The sequence below is a fragment of the Pteronotus mesoamericanus genome, unplaced genomic scaffold, assembly GCF_021234165.1.
Source record: "Pteronotus mesoamericanus isolate MK-2021 breed Mesoamerican mustached bat unplaced genomic scaffold, CSHL_Meso_final scaffold_167, whole genome shotgun sequence".
Classification (NCBI taxonomy): Eukaryota; Metazoa; Chordata; class Mammalia; order Chiroptera; family Mormoopidae; genus Pteronotus; species Pteronotus mesoamericanus.
The window spans coordinates 38,323,688-38,336,474 of record NW_026555308.1 but is presented as its reverse complement, the minus strand read 5'-3'; the positions used below and the strand labels follow the sequence as shown (position 1 = coordinate 38,336,474).

At 38.2% G+C, this 12,787-nt stretch overlaps 1 protein-coding gene across 8 annotated transcripts in view; it reads left to right on the top strand.

Annotated features, from left to right (window-relative positions):
- APC (APC regulator of WNT signaling pathway) overlaps positions 1–12,787 on the top strand; it is a 144,629-nt gene that overhangs the window by 106,016 nt on the left and 25,826 nt on the right. For all 8 annotated transcript variants that reach the window (XM_054589969.1, XM_054589967.1, XM_054589965.1 and 5 more), the window contains one exon: positions 11,161–11,259. In XM_054589969.1, coding sequence (XP_054445944.1) covers positions 11,161–11,259 — 99 coding nt within the window. The remainder of the gene's footprint in view (positions 1–11,160; positions 11,260–12,787) is intronic.

The window sequence follows — 12,787 nt, the reverse complement described above, 5'->3', positions numbered from 1 at the left end:
ACCACACACAAGAATACACTCAAAATGCAATGAAGACTTAAATGTAAGACTCAAAACCACAAAAACCCTAAAAGAAAACAGAGGCAGTAAAATCTCTGATATTTCTCTTAGCAATATTTTTTCTGATACAGCTCCTCAGGCAAGGGAAACAAAAGACAATATGAACAAATGGGACTATATCAAACTAAAAAGTTTTGGCACAGCAAAGGAAACCATCAACAAAACAAAAAGATAACCTACTTAGTGGAAGAAGATATTTGCCAATGAAATATTCAATAAGGAGTTAATATTCAAAATTTAAAATTCATACTCAACCCCCCAGATACAATCCAATAAAAAAATGGGCAGAGGACCTAAATAAACAGCCCTCCAGAAAGGACATACAGATGGCCAGCAGACATATGAGGAAAAATGCTCAACATCACTAATCACCTGAGAAATGCAAATTAAAATCACAAGATATCACCTCACACCTGTCAGAGTGGCTATCATCAAAAAATCAACAAGTGCTGGCGAGGTTGTGGAGAAAAGGGAACCCTTCCTCACTGTTGGTGGGAGTGCAGATTGGTGCAGCCACTGTGGAAAACAGTATGAAATTTCCTCAATAAATTAAAAATGGAACTGCATTATGACCCAGAGATTCCGCTTCTGGGTATACACCTGGAGAAACCCAAAACACTAATTTGAAAGGATATATACACCCCTATGTTCATTGAAGCATATTTACAATAGCCAAGATATGGAAGCAACCCAAATGCCCCTCAACAGATGAGTGGCTAAAAAAAAAAAAAAGCTGTGGTACATATGTATGCATGCAATGAATATTACTCTGCAATAAAAAAGAATGAAATCTTAATATTTGCAACAGCATGGAGGGATCTAGAAGGTATTACGGCAAGTGGTATGTATCAGACAGAGAAAACATACCACATGCTTTCACTTACATGTAGAATCTGAAGAACCAAATAAATGGCCCTGACTGGCATGGCTCAGTTGATTGAATGCCATCCTTCAAAGCAAAAGGTCGCTAATTTGATTCCCTGTCGGGGCACATGCCTGGGTTTGGGGCCCGGTCCCCAGTTGGAGCGTGTGTGCGATGCAACCGATTAATGTTTCTCTCACACATCAATGTTTTGCTCCCTCTCTTTCTCCTTCCTTTTCCTCTCTCTAAAAATAAATAAAATATTTTTTAAAAAGAACAAAACAAAGGAACAAACAAACAGACTCATAGATTGAGAGTTACCAGAGAAGAGGGGTATTGGGGGACTGGGTGAAAAAGATGAAGAGATTAAGAAATAAAAATTGGTAGTTACAAAATAGTCACAGGAGTGTGAAGTACAGCATAGAGAATATAATCAATAGTATTATAATGCCTATGTATGGTGTATTGTTGGTACTTGAAATATTGGTTGGGGGGGTCATTGTCTAACACCTGTAATGTACACCTAAAACTAATACAAAATAATAATGAATATAAATTGTCACTGAAAAATGCAATTTTTTTAAAAAAAGTACCAACAGCTATTTAAAAAATAAAACAATGCTACATCTACTTCCAGATCCTAATATCAGTGAATGATATATATCTCTGGAACTGTGATTCAGTTATATCAAGATTCCTTTAACATATCTTAGTAGGATCTGCACACATGACGACTTCTTGGGGTTTGTTTGTTTTCTGTTATTATTTGCTCCAGAGACAAAAAACATTAATATCAACTGAAAATGAAAAACGATCTTTTGAACTTTCTCAAGATCACCATAACTTTATCTCGGTGCATGTTTCTCTACCACCACATGGAAGTTCATTGTGCCCCCTCTTTCACCTGGCTTCCTGTTTACCCCCACTCTACCAGAATGATCTTTACAAAGAGAGAAATCACCCTCTTTGTAAAATTTTTTTTGGCGTCCTTTGATTCTTAGAATAAGATAACCCTTTATTATGGCCTGTATCATCTGGCTGACTTGTCAGCTCTATGTCACACTTTGCTCTCATCACTTCAGCCACACTGGCCTTTCAGGATCTCAGTCCCTGGGCTTCCTGCTCCTGCACCCTATACAGTCTATTTCTGCTCTTTTCATCGTATTTCATTCAATTAACATCAGTTAATGTGTGTCTGAGCTTAAGCATGACTTTCTCAAGAGGTTTGAATAGTTCAAATCCCACTGTTACAGGTTGTCCTAGCACGTTTCTCTTTTTTTGAAGACTACTACATTTGCACTTTTACATTTATTTGTGTGATTCTTTGATTAATATGTATTTCTCCTACTAGTGTAAGCTCAGAAGGGCAAAGATTCAATCTAGTTTTGTCCATTTTCATGCTCCTACAGTCCCTGGTAAAGAGTAGATAACCGTAAGTATGTGTTGTTCGGAAGGACTGACATCCCTCCTAGAAATAGGGTTTCTTGATCTGTAACTAGTCTCCTTGAAAATTGAAGGAGAAAGCTGGAAGTAACTATACCTGTCAGATCCCTGGTTGCTTAGTAGATAAGTATGCGTGCAATTCATTTATGAATAGGTTCTCAACTTTTCTCTTTGAAGTTTAGAATCATATCTCTAGTGACAGCTGGTAAGTAGTGATGAATTTCAACCAAAAGTGGAAAAAAATGAAATTGGTAGAAAAATCATTTCTGCCTCTAATAAGTGTTTTAAAATTTTTAGTGTGGAAAACTTCAAGCATATACAGAGGCAGACAGAATGATACAGTAATCCACATGTACCTCATCCACATTGCCCTTTCACTTTATTTTTAAAGAAGATCCCAGGCATCATCATTTCTTCCTGGATATTTTACTGTGTATTTTCAAAAGATAAGAACCCTTTTCAGATACATAACTATAGGGCCATCATTACACTCCCAAATAAACTAACAGTAATTTTTTAATAACATCAAATATCTAGTCAGTATTCAAATTTGCTATTTTTTCATAAAAGTCATGATTTTTCACAATTTATTTGACTCAAGGTCAGATTAGATTTATGCATTAGATTGATTAATATAACTCTGAAGTCTCTTATTATAGGTTCCTTCTTCATCTCCTTTGTTTTCTTGCTATTTATTTGTTGAAGAACCAAAGTTGTTTGTCTTATAGAGTTTTTCATAGTCTGGATTTTGGTGATAATGTCTCCATGGTGTAGTTTGACATGTTTCTCTATTGTCTGTATTTCCTGTAAATTGGTAATTGGATCTAGAAATGTTGGGCTCAATCCTCTTTGGGAGTTTGGGGGCAAGACTTTTTCATAGATAGCATTGTGTGACTTTTTCATCAGGAAGCACACTAATGTCTGGTTGTCTGTCCATTTTGGTATCAATAGCCATGGTACTCGATGCCTAGCTCCATTAATTCATTAGGCGTTACAAAATTAGCTGGAATACTTCTGTAAAGAGGAACTTCTCCTTATCTACTGTTTCATTACTCCCAAGTAGAATTTGTACAAAAATAATAATAATAAAATGGGAAATTCTTGCTTCTTATGCCAGGTTTCACAATGAGTTGGAGATGCTACCTTATAGTAGAACCTGTACCAAAGTGAGCAAGCAGGAGGATATGAGAGGTTCTGACCTAGCAGGTATAAAAGAAGTTGTATACCAACTCTGTTAAATGTAACCTGTCAGGCATTGTGACAGATAGTATGTTTCTAGACCTTCTCAGCAAACAGTTGAAGGCCTATACTGGCATTGGATATTTTGGGATAAATAAGGGGAAAGCAGAAAATAAAGGGATGCTTGACTCTAATATGTAATGAAAAGGAATTGTACTTACTTGAAGGATAAGTACTTGTACGTTCATCTTATCTCCACCTCTCTACTCCCCAGCCCATTTTTCACTCTACTGTTAACCTCTTCCCCAACCCTTTCCCCCTGAAAGATAATAGAAAACTCATCATCAATGTTAGCATATGTTTACTAAGCATGTACATTATGCCAAGACTACTCTCAACCCTAGGATATGATAGTGAGCTGGTTAGGTGCTACCTTGTCCTCAAGAAATGTATGACATAGAAGTAAGATGTGAGCGGTTTCCACAAAGTGTCTAAGTACTTTGAGAGAGCAAGTACATAATGCTATAGGAACACTTAGAGTACATAATGCATATTAGAAGCACTTAACCTAGTTTTAGGGTGAAGTTGGTTGGCCCTGAAGAAAATTATAAAATAATTTATTAGGATTCCTCAAAAATGTTTGGGTAAATTAGGTACAGTAATCTAGTTGAACTATGATGGTGGCTTGGGGTTAGGGAAGAACTGGTAAATTTTAGAGAGCCCTTTACTCAACAAATAGATATCTGAGTATCTGAAAATGTTTAGGAAATAGAATCCATAAGATTTAGTGTTAGATGTAAGGGTTGAGGGGGAAGAAGCCAAGAATGACTCCCAGATGTCTGTCACAGGCAGCTAGAAGGACGGTGATGCAATTCACTGATACCACCAGATGAAGAGCAGGTTTGTGGGGGAAGGTAATCTAGTTTTGAAAATGTTAAGTTTTAAGGTGTTAAGACATTGAAGTAGAAATGTTGAGTAGGCTGTTTGGATTTTGAATTGAGGGAAAGGGTGAATAATATGATAATTAAAGGTATGAAAGATTTTTACATCTTTTGTGATTATAAAGTGAAAAGATGAAGACCTGGGCTAAAATCCCAAAGCAAGGGAATAATAGTGTTCCAAAAAAAGAGGAAATAGTTAACATAGTCAACCATAAGGATTTAAAAATCTCCATGGTGGGTTTTTTTTTGTTTTTTTTTTAAGGGGAAGTTCAATGTTGATCTTGGCAAAAGCAGTTTCATTGGCTTTCCTCTCTACCATATCATATTAGAGTGAGTTGGCTTTTAAATGAACAGTTAAAAAGTACATAGAAGAGAGCAACTTTAGCTGACTCAGAAAGCCTGGGTGTGACCTGCCCAAGAGAGAAGTGGCCATTAACTGATGCAAAATATAGATTTGAAAGAAAATTTGGAGATTGTTTTTTAAGATAGATGAGACAAGCATGTTTGAATGATGATGGGAAGAAGCCAGGACAGGGAAAGGATCCAGAGCACAGGTGAAGGGATGGGCCTTAGAGAGGAGAAGGGTTGCCTCTGGTGCAACAGAGGGAGAAGATGGAAAAGGATATGGAGGCAGGTAATTTTGTTGGTTTGGTAGAAGGAAGCTGAGAGAATTTTTTCCTGATAGCTTCTATTTCTGTGTAAATTAGAAGGTAAAATTATTTGTGGGAAAGGAAGGAAAAGAGCCACAATTTTATACAAAACTAGGGATGTTTAAAATAACCACTATGAAGAAAGGAAGGAGAGCTAACTAGGGATACACAAGGATTACAGGTACAATACTAAGGGCCCAGGGGTATTAGTGACCATAAAGGTTACAGAGGCAGCATGCTGGAGAGTTGCGTGATTTTCTCACATATTCAGATTTCTCAGACACTTCTCAGGAGTTCATGTCAGGAGGTAGAAAAGACAGTTGGATTCACCTACAGTTACAGTGTTTCCCAGAAGGTAGGGGAAAACCACTGAAAACTCGCAAGAGAATTATGGAAGTGATAGACCACAAGAAATCCAAATGAGAGTATCTAGAGTGATCCATGCACCTGATGTTCCAGTCATTTGAAAAAAGCCTTCTTAGGAAAGGCTAAAGGAGACTGACTGCTAGGCAAGTAGGCTCTCAGAGTTACAGCAGGATACGTAAATGCAGTATTCAGAAATGACACATTTTGGGGTGATGAAAAATTATCCAGAATGTGGTCATGATGTCAATGACTAAAACGGAGTAGAAGAGGAAAATATCATTGAAGATGACATCATAGAACTAAGGGGCTATGGTTTTGAATGGGTCATGTGCCTGGATGTTGAAGTTGACTCAGAATGACGGCAGTAATTGAAGTTAAAGGAAGTTGGTGACCTTTGTACCAAAGTATTTAATGGTTGAGGACAGTGATCGAGAGGTTAGTAGGTGACAGCACTGGGGAAGGGGAAAGGTGATTATAACACAAGAAGTTTTGGGGCTATTACAGGAAAGTGGAGGAGTAATGGTTTCAAAGTAGTATTGAAGAGTGAGGAAAACAAAGACTTACGCTGCCTCCTGACTGAAGTATGTGGGATGTGGGAAAGAGTACTGTAAGGGTAAGTGATACCTTTTGAAAGCTAGGTTTCAGTTACAGCCAAGAGTAAAAGGGGCAGTAAGTGAATGGTTGAAGATATAGGGGTATTTATGAAGCATGGAACCTGGATTCCACAAGGGAGGTTAGATAGGAAAGAGAACAGTGAGAATAGGGTCTCACACATTTTTAGGGCTGAGAGAGGGGAATGATACAGAAAGGACCTATTATGTTTGGACAGTGAGCAAGGCTGATTCAAGGAATGTGCATCATGACTGATTGCGGTTGTAAGAATTAATCACACTCAGATTTCTTCAGAATTAAGTCATGAGTTGGGCAGAAACACTTCTTAATAAGTTACAATTTCTTGTAGTAGAGAGACTCTAGTCTCTGAAAAATATTGGCCAAAGTCTAGCCATGATAAAGAGGCCCAGGAAAGATCCTCAAGGATGAAGTTCTTGACTTACAGTGAGTGTGGACATGGAAATGTTCTCTTGATGTCCCTGTAATAAGTGCATCTGGATTTCTAGCCAGATCTATTGGGAGGGCAGGAATGTCCCCCAAATTGGAGAACTGTAAAGGAAGATACTAAGACTGAACCTTAAAGATTTCATGTCTATACTGAGATGAATGTCAGAACATTTTATTGTGGAAACAGCTTTTCCCTTGTTTCATATTTAACCCCTGGTTTCTCTTTTGTTTCAAATAGTGTATTAGTTATCTACTACTGCCTAACAAATATAGCAGCTTAAAGCAAGAAACTTTAGCAGCTTACACAAAACCTAGTTATTGTTTCTGTAGCCACGTACCTCTAGCTATGGGTCTCCCACAGAGATGAAGTCACGTGTTGGCTGGAACTACGGCTATCTCAAGGCTTGACTAGGGCGAGATCTGCTTCTAAATTTACACATATGGCTATTAGCAGGCTTTGTGTCCTCACTGGCTGTTGGCCAGAGATATCAATTTCCTGTCACCTGGGTGTCTCCAAAGGGCAGTTCACAACATAGTAGCTGGCTTCCCTCAGTGGCTACAAGAGAGGATGCCCAAGATGGAAGCCACAGTCCTTGTTACATTATCTTAGAAGTGACTTCTCATCCCCTTTGCATCATACTCTTCACTAGAAATCAGTTATTAAATCTAGCCCATACTCAAAAGCAGGGGATTACATAAGGGAATGAACACCAAGAGACAAAGGCCATTAGGGTTGTGTTAGAGCCTACCTACCACAAACAGTAAAAATAAAGGTGGTATGCTAACTTCAGGGTGAGTTGTTCCCTTTCTACTGTAGACCAAGAAGGGCTCCTTGCCTGAATTACTACAATAAAAAAGCCTTCTGACTATTTTCTTTACCCCAAGTCTTGGTCCCTCAGATCCATTTCTTTATTGCACCCAGAACGAGCTCTTTATCTCCAAATTTCTCTCTCTCCCTCTTCTTCTCCCTCTCCCCCCTCACTCCTCCCTCTCTCTCTTTCTCTGTCTCTGTCTCTGTCTCTCTCTCTCTCTCTCTACACACACACACACACACACACACACACACACACACACACACACACACACACACACACACACACCCCCCCCCCCCTCTCCCCCAATGTTCTTTCTAACCTTTGCTTATGCTTCTACCTCACCTGGGCTGCTCTGTGGGTAATTCCCCTCCCCTTCCTTTTTGTTGACTAAACTCCTTCTCATAGTTCAAGTACAAAATCAGATAGCACTTTTTCTACGAAGCCTTCCCTGTACTCCCAAACTGAGTATATGAGTATTCCCTTCCTGTGTGTTCACACAGCCTCTATCAAAGCACTTACCACTATGTATTTACATGTTGAACTCAAGACTATGTACAGTGAGGGTGGAACTGTCTTATATCCCTAATGACTAGCACTGTACCTAGAAAGTAGCAGAAGCTCAGTAAATATTTGTTGTTTAGTTATATATGAATTAAACAACCATTATAAAAGCACCCAGCAGTTGGGACCAGTGGGAAGAGATTCAGAATGAGTCTTTCGAGTCTTTCTCTGCCGCCCCTTGTCCCTGCCCTGAGGAGTGCTAACTAGCTGCTTCAAATTGAGAAATATCCCTGGAGAACTAATCAGCATAAAGCATCCAAACCCCCAAAAGGAGTAGAGATTGGAAAGCATAGACAATCTGGGACTCTGTCTGGAGTAAGTATTCTTACTCCAACCCTAGCCTTTCCTATGTGAGGGAATATAAGTAGGCCTTAATACTTTTATGTGAAGAAACATAAAAAAAGAACCTCTCAGGCTGGCACTTTTTATTTTTAAGATTTTAATTTTAGAGAGAGGGGAAGGGAGGGGGAGAGAGAGAGGGAAACATCAACATGGAGAGAAGATTGGCTGCCTCATACTCCCCCAGCCGGAGACCTGGCCTGAAACCCAGGCATGTGCCCTGATTGGGAATCGAACCTGCGACCTTTTGGTCTTCAGGACAATGCTCAACCTGTTGAGCCACACCAGTCAGGGCTCAATTTGGCACTTCAAAAATCACCTTCATTGAGGGAAGACAAACATACAATAAAATGTACCTATTTTAAATGTACAGTTAAATGAATTTTACATTTACAATTTTTAAAATTTTTTACAATTAAATTTACAAATGTAATTTTCTCTTTAAAATGTTACTGTGAATGATGGTCCTAAATATGCTTTTGTAGACTAATCAGAAAAAAACTAACTTTGGCCTGTAATATGACCTCTATGGAAGTTCTAAGCAGGCCTTTTAAAAATGAGCTTTGTAGCCCTGGGTGGTAATGGATCAGTGGATTGAGTGCTGGCCTGTAAACCAAAGTGTCATTGGTTCGAGTCCCAGTCAGGGCACAAGCCTGGGTTGCAGGCTGGGTCTCCGGTTGGAGGGGTGCAAGAGGCGACTTATCTAAGTGTCTCACATACCAATGTCTCCCTCCTTTCCCCTCTCTCTAAAAATAAATAAAATCTTTTTTAAAAAAATAGATAAAAATAAAAAATGAGCTTTGTAGAATTACCTATTTAAGGACTTTTTATAACAAATTCAGAAGTCACTATATAAGTATTTAATTGTTGCACACTGTTAGAATGCTGACTAATCACTTAGGAATGCTTGTTAACAATTTTCTGTGTTGTCTACCAGTGGAAGTTAGCAGATGAACAGTAAAGGTTGGTAGCCACCAGGGAAGTTTTTAACATACCATCAAGTGAACTTTATTATGCACAAAAAGAAATTACAAGATGAGTTTATTCCAAAATTTAGGGAAATGGGGTACATTCAGAGATGCTGATTCATTCTAACCCTTTGTACTCTCTAGGAGATACCAACTTCCAATCCTCAAAACCTATCTTTCCCTATTTCCTTTTTTGCTAACTCCCCTTTTCCAATTAGCATCTATGACAGGGCCAGCAACGATGTCCCTTCCTGTTCTTATAGATTTTATTACTAGCTCTTCATTCATTCATAATTTGACAAATATTTGTGGGTACCCACTAGGAGCCTAAGACTACCCTTGGTACCAAGAATACAGCAGTGAACAGAATAAGGTTTCTATCCTCAAAGAGCTTATGTTCCGGTTTTTTCATTTGAAAGGTTGAGAACTACAGCAGAATACCTGCCAATATTGCATTCTAATTGAACACTTTTTATTATTATTATTATTATTATTATTATTATTATTAACTATTAATGAGTACCTGTCCAGGGTTGCATCTTATGTTTTCAGATGCCCATTAAACATTCTTACTGGATGTCACTATAATCAAAGGCAAGCTCAGTCCCCGTGCTGAAAGTCATCATCTCTTCCTGTATTCATGTATTCATTAATGGCACTATTATCTACCCATGTATTCAGGCTTGGCACATCCAAGTTGTCCCTGACTCCAAAGTAGTTAGCAAGCCAACTAAGTTTATCCCCGAGATACAGGGCATCCCCATTTCCCTATTCTAACTTCCTGACTTTGGGCCCTCAGAACCACTCAGCTATTAGATATACCCACCTCCTAATTTCCCACCTGTGATCTCTTCATCCTGTCCTCCATACTCTTTTCTTAAGACCTAATTCTGGTTGTGCCACTCCCCTGCCTGAAGTCTAGTGACTCTGTAACATCCACACCTTGAAAGCACCATCTTTAAAATGACACATGAGCCCTGTCTGGTGTGGCTCAGTGATTGAGTGCTGGCTGTGGACCAAAGGGTCCTCAGTTCAATTCCCAGTCTAGGGCACATGCCTGGGTTGCAGGCCAGGTCCCCAGTAGGGGGTGCAAGAGGCAACCACACATTGATGTTTCTCTTCCTCCTTTCCCCTCTCTCTAAAAATAAATGAATAAAATCTTTAAAAAAATAATAAAATGACACAAAAGATACTTAACAGTTTAATCCAACCTGTATCTCCCACCACACACCTTGTGTTCTGTTCACAGTAAGCTGGAATACTCCATACTTTCATATTTATATCTTTACGCAGGCTCTTTCATCAGTCCCCTATCCCAGAATTCAAGGCCTATCTCCTATCTCAAATGGTACATTTTATACAGCCCTTCATAGTTTCTAAGCAGTTAGTTTCTTTCTGTTTTCCCTTAATATTTTATATATTCTTACATGATAATGTTCAGCATATCATACTCCAGTTATTTATTTTTTTCATGTCTTTCTCAAATAGAAGTTTCAAGCAGTCCTGTCTACACTGTGAGCTCCCAGAGAACTTGGACTATACCAAATTCAGTCAGTTTTGTGGTAATTTGGAGCATTTCATCAATCAAAATGGAGCTTCCTGTCAGTCAGTTTATATTTAAGTGAATGTGGTTTGCATGTCTTTGGATCTGTGAAAAAATACTATTAGAATTTCTTCAGTGTGTGGTTACTTCCATAGTTAGTTTCAGTGTCTTTTGCAACAAATCTCCTTTTCTTCAGTTTTTCTCCAGAATTTACTTAATAAGTTTATAGGTATAAGTATTCATTTCAGGCAGTTACAATGTTCACACTTTTAATGGTTTATTTAGCCATCTACCCTAAAGAGTACCTTAACATGAAGTTAGCTGTATTTATCTACAATCTAATTTACACTACCTATAATTTGCTTAATTTCTAGGGGTCAGCTTCACGAATGGATCATGAAACAGCCAGTGTTTTGAGTTCTAGTAGCACACACTCTGCTCCTCGAAGGCTGACAAGTCATCTGGGAACCAAGGTAACAGATTATAAATCGGGTCACTAATACTATGAATACTTCTACTATTCGTTAGATATATTGCTAAAAACATTCTTCATCTTTTACATAGCAGAGAATTCTGATTGCATCATCACAGTCTCTTAAAGTGACATCTTTTTATACAAAGAAGTGCAGACAAAGGGAAAATAAGGATTATAAAAAGTGCCAAATTAGCTAGTTGGTTTTTGGATTTTGGGGGTTTTTTTCCAGCCATATCCACTTCTCTGTAAGTATCCAAAGCTCCAGCCTCACTGGCTTACTTGCTGCTTCCCGAGCTCTCCCTGTGGATTTCTGCCCCCTTGCCTTGCCTGCGGTGACACACACTTCCACTTTCAACCCCACCTCAAAATAGCTGTCAAAGCTGTAGCCAGCCTTCAGAACTCTTCTCAGGCTTTACTTCTTTACAAAATATTTTCTGATGCCCCTGGTCCTCTAACTTCCCCATGTGGCCCCTCTCCCTCCTTCGAAACACTACAGCTTGCATGAAACTGTTTTTGGAAAACAGGGACTGTTTTTCACATATTATTTTTTCTGCCTCTAGCACAGAGCCTGCATATAACAAGTGTTTAATAAAATATTTAAGTAGATGGAAAAATTATTGAAGGTGAATGTTATCTAGCGCTGATAAGTAAGCTTTCGTAGGGTCTCTCAGATGTAGCAAATACCTTAGGACTTGGGAGTAGTATGTCTGAGAAGAAAATAATTATTTTATTATTGTTTTAAAGCCAGAGATTTTAATATTATATTGTGAAAGGATGAAATTCTAATACTACTAAAGTACATATTTTTCATTAAATCTAAATAATTCCATTAATTGTTTTCATTACATACTCTATATATTCTTTCTTTATTTTAATAATATAATGGCTTTTAGGAAAAGTATTACTGAAATAACTAGTGCTGATTTAAAAAATGAAGTTTAGAGTAGTCCATGATACTGTTAATATAAGGTGTAGTAACTCTTCCAGTAACTCACAAGAGCTACTGCTTGGGACCTCTGGAATGCTAGTGGCAGTGCTAGGAGTTGTACGTACATTATCTCTGATCTTCTCAAAGCTCCTATGAGATTTTCTTGTTTCTCTTTTTAAATGAGAAAACTGATTTTAAAAAAAAAGATCCAGGCAGCTGTTGTGTAACTGCATTGGAATTCAACTGCAGATCTGTCCAACATCAATAAATAGTTTTTACTATAAAGAAAATCTGTAATATTCAGTGTTACTGTTGGGTGAAGACTGGCAGCTGGAATACCTTTTCCTTTTTGAAATAATTTTTGCATAATATTAATACCTTCCTACATTTCTGAATGACAGCTACTTTGCTATATATGTATTACTTCATTTAATCTTTACAGAGAAAACCCTATTAGATAAGTTCCTCCATTTTGCAACTGAGAAAACAGGCTCAGAGAGATCTGATAACCTGGTAGTGTCAAACAGTTCGCTCTTAAGTGGCGGAGCCAGAATCCGAAAACCCGTTTATCCACAGTTCCACACTGCCTTCCTATAAT